Source organism: Hippocampus bargibanti, linkage group LG07 (genome assembly GCF_051943395.1).
Source record: "Hippocampus bargibanti isolate YZ-2025 linkage group LG07, ASM5194339v1, whole genome shotgun sequence".
Classification (NCBI taxonomy): Eukaryota; Metazoa; Chordata; class Actinopteri; order Syngnathiformes; family Syngnathidae; genus Hippocampus; species Hippocampus bargibanti.
In genome coordinates this window covers 16,898,629-16,906,758 of record NC_142740.1, presented here as the reverse complement: position 1 = coordinate 16,906,758, position 8,130 = coordinate 16,898,629, and the positions used below count along the sequence as shown (strand labels likewise).

General features: G+C 40.4%; 1 protein-coding gene across 1 annotated transcript; it reads right to left on the bottom strand.

The window, feature by feature from the left end:
* Nucleotides 1–4,116: 4,116 nt before the first annotated feature.
* On the bottom strand, nucleotides 4,117–7,810 carry LOC148895602 (Rieske domain-containing protein). Its single transcript, XM_089000729.1, has 3 exons — nucleotides 6,893–7,810; nucleotides 6,265–6,380; nucleotides 4,117–6,073 (listed from the first exon to the last, which is right to left on the bottom strand). Exons 1-3 carry the CDS (start codon nucleotides 7,080–7,082, stop codon nucleotides 5,975–5,977), a joined length of 405 nt encoding a protein of 134 aa, XP_088856855.1. The 5' UTR covers nucleotides 7,083–7,810; the 3' UTR covers nucleotides 4,117–5,974.
* Nucleotides 7,811–8,130: the final 320 nt, after the last annotated feature.

Sequence of the window (8,130 nt, the reverse complement as noted above, 5' to 3'; positions counted from 1 at the left end):
TTAATTCCTTACAATTTTTGTCAGTGAATATCAAATAGATGCTTGGTGCCACACACAAGGATTCACCATCGCATTATTTTGTGTGTTTTCCTTCTAATTTAGCCATCAACACGGATCAGACCAAACAAAGTATTGCAAAATGCATTGAGGTGATGCAAGGTATGTCCTTTCTCGCTGAGGGGCGTTCCTTCAGTGACGTAGGGTGAGGACTCGTCACCAACTCAAAAACAAGACTTCCGGGATATTCAGCGCGAGTCTTAAAACGTAAAATATAGCTATATGCGGTGGAATATTTGCAAAATATGCTCAGTAGAAGTCATTTGAAGCCATTTTACAAATTATAGACACAACTTGTCCGGAGACGTCGGTTGTCCTTTAACTGGCATGTATTGAAAAGTTGAGTCATATTTGACTTTCCAGAATGTACATTTTACAGATCCATTTTGTGATAATCAATGTAAAAACTGTTTTACAATGAGTCTTTCGTCCACAAACAGAATAAAAAGAGAGCGAGTGAACCGCCGTTTGGGGTCAAAAGTGACATTTTTAGACATCTAAATTTTGTGCATAAATAAGACACTTGGTCGACTGAGATTCAGCAATACAAATACAAAACGGGCATCATGGCATGACTTGACACATTTGCTGATGTGTCACCTAAAAAAACCTACGGAATTGGTGTCAAGATTTAATTGTTGTTCAGCTGTTCTGTGTTTGTCATTAAGCTGTGGATTGAGAACAATAATGTAACATAAACAATAATTACATAATTACATATATTATACATATACAGATTATACATACATATACATATATATACAATAATTACATAATAATGTAAAATAAACAATAATGTAACAAAAGGAGTTTCTTTGTTTAAGCAAAATATTCAATCAGAAAGAAACACAGCAGATGAAGCGGCAACTGTCAGATGGCCAGGGGTGTGGTATGGGGTATTCCAGTGGAAATTGCTAATTTTAGGCTCAATTTTTTTATATTTGTGAAGGAACAGCAATTAGACAAACTGCAGAGAGTCACATTTATGAGTCTTCTGGAACATTCTAAATTGTCCAAGATGTAATATAGTAATTGGCTGGCAACCAGTTCTGAATGTGCCCCGCCTACCTAATTTCTGAGATTACAAATCAAATCGACACTTTTCACTCGTCAGGCTGACTGTCATTCGTCACATTTTGAATTTCCAACGCGTATTTCTTGTTCTCTCCTACATCCCCCAAAACATGATTCTTAGGTGAATTGATAATTGAATCCAGGAGTGATAGCAATAGTCTGTCAGGCCATGATGACGTCAAACATCTGCAGAGCAACTGGAGGAAATTTTAGACCTGAGCGGACATCTGTCGAAAGAAGAGCTTGTGATGGACGAAATGTTTGGTCCAGGAGGAAAAAGTGAAGTAATTGGAGTATTTGCAGTCCTTCGCGAGAGGCTTGAGGACAAGCGGTTGCATATGCAAGCTAGAAAAATGCTTTGACAGCAGCGGCAGCTTATTCATGAGAACAAAGCTGGAGTTTGAGCGGTAATGTAACAATAATCACAGCCTTGCCAAGGCCTTGCATGGGAAACAAAAGCACGCTGCTCTAACCGATACTTGGAACATAAAAGGACAGTTAAGAGGCAAAATATTTGCAGAGTTTTGGGGATAAAATGATGCGACTTTAAGCCCCATTTCATCAGGCAAAGCACACAAAAACTAGATTTCGTCTGCGCAGAAAGAAAACGATCTCAATGGGAAGGGCATTCGTCGTAATAACATTTCCACTTGGCGATGAGTTGGAGGCTGAAGAAAATCAGGGACGGTTGCAGATTGGATGGCCGATATTGAAATCTTAGCTTTCGGAGTAAAATTCTGAGCCAACTTTCTAGAATTCGACACATGCTGAAGGGCAATATTTCCAATAGTTGCATACCAATTGCTGAGGAAGTCTTTGACGGTGACGTAAATAAACCTGTAACCCCGACCAAGCAGAGAGATTTGCTTTCTCTTTCACTCTCTTCAAACTACATTACATAACAAACACACACACACACAATGAAAGTAAACTTAATATAAAGGGTATGGATGCAACAGATCAGAATTGCATTTTTCCAGCCATTTTCCACTAGGGTCATATCAGAGCTGTGGCATTGGTTATCATGTCCTGTGAGCTTGTGAATCAAATGTTTTTTTTTTAAGATTGGACGCTACTTATTTAAGACAAATATAAACATCTTCATGCAACAGGTTGCTGGATATGTATTTTTTTGTCACAGTTCAATTGATCCCAAAGTGATCATAATTTAGCCCAGAGATCATTCTTGAACATTCTCCCACAACGTCTGGGGTGATAATTTGCACCTGCCGCTCTGCTTTGGAGGAAGTCGCCTCTAATTGTAGCTTGAAAAACATTAACATTTGCATGGTGACCCTTGTCACTTCTCATGTGTAAATGGTGTATTGTATAAACTTTGTATGATTAAGAGACTGTAAATAAATGTTTGTGATGAAGTTTATACTTTGTCTGATACAAGAAATATATTTTTTTTGCTTACAAGCTCTGGATATAAATATTTTATGTTGTAATTCAACTAATCATGACATTATACTCTATTTATTTCAACATTTTTTTCCATATTTGATGTAACCAGTAATGCTGTTGAAAACGAAACAAATAGTAGAAAATGTAAGATAACCTCAGTCGCGTAAATATGCACACAGTCTAACTCACGGCTCGGGAATCTTTTTGACTAAGAGAGCCATAAAAGTAAAATATTTAGAAATGTTTTTCAGTGAGAGCCAAACGCACGCGCGCGCACATACAAACGCTTGACTGCGCGCACACACACATGCGCGCCTGGCCATTTCTCAACAAAATATCAGAATGTATTATTTAAAATAACTTTGTGATAGTACTCACTGTTAACATGAATGGTTTCCGTTCCTCGTGATTGGTAAAAATCCAGGCAAACGATCGGAATGAAATTCAATTTGCCAGTCCAGAGGCGAAGTTACTGCTAGCTAGCCTGCACATGGCTCATAAGCTTCCACACTTGCTATCTGAGATCTACTTCTCGCAGAGGTATGTTGATGCTAACGTTAACATGGGGCTTGTTAAAATGTCACTGACATTCGACTGTTTCATTGCAAATTAGAATCAGAACATTTTCTCTCCTCTAATGCTCTGGTGCATTCACGCTGAAGTGCACTAGTTGGGCTCATTTAAAGGGCCGTTTACCTGTTTCAACATGACGTCCACTATCATCCAATCAAAATGGCGCTTTCGGCCATTCTAGGTCAGTATCATCCAATCAAAATTGCGCTTTCCGCCAACTGCAGCCCCAACGGGAAATGAACGGCGAAATAAAACGACAATATGTATTTAGTTTTATCAGCGAGCCATATGCAATCATCAAAAGAGCCATATATGGCTCACGAGCCATAGGTTCCCGACCCCTGGTCTAACTGTTGCAGCACCTTTGTCTGGTCTACCGGCATTTTGTACTTTCAGTGATTGATTTCTCGAACCGTTCATAATTCATTCCGCCTTGTGGAAGGACGGAGTTCCATTTGAAGAAAAAAATTAAACAAAAAACAACACCACAATATGATGAAGCTCGTATCGCGGGATGGTGTTCTTCTGATGATGAGTTGTACTTGCTACAAACATATCTTTTGCAATTATTATATTATTTTCAGGTTCAACCTTGGTTTCATCGGACATAACCGCATGATTTGTAGAACTTTGATCTCAACAATTTAATTTGATGGAAGGAGATCTACAGGTTATGAATCACATTAATGGTGTGGAAATTTTGGAAATGATTGAAATCAAAATGTGGCATTTGTAATGTAATGTGTCACATTTATTTTAATTCAACATATTTGTGATGTATTTAAGGTTTTCGAGGTCTTTGAGTGGAGGTACATTTGTGGCTCAAACATTTAGGGATGTGTGGGCATTAAAAACAAGTACTGGTATTTGATTAACAGTGAGCCGTGTGTGTTTTGGCGTATTCAACAGACACACCCACCATTTCTAAACGGATAAATAATGGCATGAATTTCTCACCACTTTCCAACCTCATTTATATTTAGTTGGCTGTTTCATTTAAATCTGGCAGACTTTTTAATGATACTTCTCCGCGTTGTGTCAAATTTACAACACTATTTTATTTTCATTTTACAGAGAACTTGAAAATAGGGGATAGGTTGCACCAACATCATGTGCCAGACAGGGTTGCTTGGCTTAAAAGTTTGTCAAATGCAATAAAAAACATACAATAAAATGCATTAAGCTCATTTTTGTGCATGTGTGTACGCACATAATTAAATACCATGTCTTCCCATCAAGCTGATGAGTAATAAAGCCCACTACAAGACCTCAAATGTGCTCTCAAGTGAGGTTTCACCAGTGAAATTATGATCGTAATAAAATTTCCTTTCATGGAGCAAAGGCACCAACACCTTCGTGACTGGGCGACTGTGCCTTTGCCAGGAAACGAAGCTGACAAAAAAAACCAACTGAGGAACGACACCCGCTGCTAAAGACTTGACACAAGCGCGCACACACACACATAGCTATAAGAACAAATATTTCTTCATGTGATGATTCATTTGTTGTCGAGAACCTTCTCCTGTCAAACCAACCTTCCATCCCAATCCGTCAGTAGAATGGTTTAAAAAAAATCTATTTTCTATGACAGGAGACCCTTATTTGGGCCAATCTTGAAAGGGACATGTCACTTTGTGACGTTTGTGGAAGATTTCTGTAAAGGCCACCGGTTTGTAAAGGCCATCGGTTTCTGAGTAAAGGTAATAACTGAGTCATGTGATCATCATCAGTACAGTGGCAGTCCCAGTGATAAGGAATGTCAATTGCTCACAATTTAAATAATGTATTTTATCCGAAGGGGGCGGCCCGGTAGTCGAGTGGTTAGCACACCGGCTTCACAGTGCAGAGGTTGCCGGTTCGCGTCCCGATCCGGCCTCCCTCTGTGGAGTTTGCATGTTCTCCCTGGATCCGTGTGGGTTTTCTCCGGGTCCTCCGGTTTCCTCCCACACTCCAAAAACATGAATGGCAGGCAGATTGACCACTCCAAATTGTCCCTAGGTGTGAGTGTGAGAGTGACTGTTGTACGTCTTTGTGTGCCCTGCGATTGGCTGGCAACCAATTCAGGGTGTCCCCTGCCTCGTGCCCGAAGACATCTGGGAATGGCTCCAGCACCCCGCGCGTCCCTAATGAGGAACAAGCAGTACGGAAAATTGATGGATGGATTTTATCTAAAGGATTTTGAAAAATATGGATGAAATGTTTGTCATTTTCTAAACAATCAGAAAAAAATATCATACCATGTCCGAATCAATGAAAATTGCTCATGTTTGTATGGCTGTATAGAAATTTGCATTGTGATGAACTGGTGACCAATGCATGGTCGAACTCACCTCTTCCCCAACTTAAGTAGGGATAGATTTTACCTCACCAACACCCCGAGCGGGGATAATTCCTAAAGAAAATGGATGCATGGGTAAACAGCTATACTGAATAAACTAATCTCAGTGTTAAGCAGCTGAGGCAGTAAAAGATCACATGTGAGGTGAAAACAGGAAATCATCAATTGGAAAAAGTAATTTGAATCCATCAAAGCTTGTGCTGGCCCAGCACAACTTTTTCTTCTGTATCGAGTTCCAAGATTGTTCAAGTTGTTTTCTCAAATCTACCAAAAAGTTTGTTCGTCGAAGTGAAATAATGTCCCGATGGCTCCTTCAGACAATTTCCTGATATCATCATTGTCTGACTTCACTTGTAATCAAAGTACAAAGTCTGAACAACTGACAGATAAGACTCGGGAACGCTTTCAGATGGCTGGACTTGGAGGGGAAAAGTCTTATAAATAGCCCCGAGTGTGCTCGCTACCGGTAGGACGTCTTATAATCAGCAACTTGGCATCTTGGTCAGGGGTATGGAAGGTTGAAGCTCAGCTCGTGTGATTGACAGGAAACGGCTGCAAGGAGAGACAGCTCGCATGCTTCACGTACACGTCACCATCTTCCAGCTTGACTTCATGCACTTGTTGCTGAACCGGTAGAAAAAAAGGAAGACATTAGACTAGCGATATTACTTTTGACAGCTGTCCTCGGGTGCATCCGATGAAGCTTTTATGTGACATGCATCATTATTACAGGCACAATCATCAAGCATGTACAACCTTCTAGGGTTCAAACAAAGCACAAAGGGCCCTAGGCTACTTTCACTTTCATTACTGACCTTCAACGACGTCCCAGAGTTCCCAGTCCTTAGGTCAAAGTCGTAGTCATGCCATGGACAGAAAATCCGTAGAATTCCATCAGCCTCCTCAATGTCACCGTCGCACAGCGGACCTCCTGAGAAACACAAGAAATGTTCACCAGGTAACCATATTATTTCCAATAACCACCCTTAGCTTAAGTTGGAAAACTTACACAGTACTGTCCTTAGTGTTAATTCACAATGTTGTTTTGATTATGGTGAGTACAAGATACGATTAAAAAAGGCTGTATTTCTCTCACAATGGAGAAATTCCTAATTCATAGCAGCAAGTCGAAAAACAAATACAGTACAGTATTGAGCTGTTGCGATGATTTCAGGAAGAATTTATTTTGAAATTCCGCATCAGATAGTAATAACACTCTCAGTGTGTTACAATGTAGTCAGCCGACTGTCAGAGGCGAGCCTGGTTTGTATTTATTTAATGCATTAAAATGCAAACGGGCGTTTAAAACGTCAACCAGAATGTCAAAACGAATGGCTCGTTTTACTTTGAAATCCGTTTTCGAGGAGGGGAAATCTTGAGCATGATTATTGTCCACTGTAACCGCGGCGTGGCTAACATGGCTTTTTAAACGAGCCTTTTTACCGGAGTGTGCACAGCGAGCATCCATGGCGAAAAACTCCCCCTTGACGAAGAAGAGGCACACGTCCGACTGTCGGCCGAGGGACGAGTACACAAGTCGGCATTTCTCGCCGGAAAGCTCCGAGGCTACACCGATGTGTCTCCACGCAACGCCCCCGGCGATTCCCTCGCCTTCTCCGGGGGGCGAGGCCATCACAAACCGGCGTCGCTCGTCTCCCAATTGTCGAATGTCGCAGTCATCTACATTTCCAGCCCCATTTGTCGTCTTTCGTCGGGCACAGGTTCCATATTTTCAGGCCGAGTGTCACGCCACAGAATGTGCACGCCCCCGGTTCTCGTCGTTGGCATTTCCTGTCCATCACTTCATTGATGCTACTCTGCTAATTATTCTTTATAATTTTTTTTAAAAAAGTGGATTTTCATTTGTATTTTGGGTTGTCATCGTTACTGTTGCTGGACATTATTAGCTAGACACAGCATAACAAATCACAAGGAGTCGTGCTGCAGGAACCATAACTGACTATTTTCATTAATTTGAATAGATCATATGAGACAGATTATACCTTTCAAGAGTGTGTAGGAAATCGCATATTATTTCATTTAAGCTTTTGACAACCACGTGCATTAAACCCTCATATTTCCTCTTCCTTTCATAATTTATTCATTAATGTAATTTAATTTAACCTAATCTCAGCGAGACCTCAGTTTACGAATTTAATTGGTTCCCAGACAGAGTGTGTAAGCCAAAAAGTGTGTATCGCAAAAGAAATTCCCATAGGAAACTATTAAAATGGGAATGATCCGTTCCCAGGTTTCCATAAAATATACTTTTCAACTAAATAAGCCTTAAAGCTACACACAACATACCTTATTCTAGGTATAATAAATGTGCTATTGTATTGTAATGAAAGAAATACACTGCACTGTATAACTTTACTTACATTTGTGATGGTCATTGATGGCTCTTAATTGACACCTGTTGCTTTCTGACTTGTAAGGTCTTACGAAACTGAGGCATCACATTATCATTCATCATGTTGATGATTCTCATTGCCTTTTCTGGATGGTACTGTTCAATAAAAGCCTGCACAAATCAAATACTCTGTGTTGAGGACCTCATTATGGTCAGCAACAAGCTCCTCGATGTCATCTGCATCCACTTCGAGTCCCGTATGTGCTGGCAGAGATTTTCTTACAACAAAAGGCGCGAGTCCGATGATTCCACAGACGCGGAATGAAAC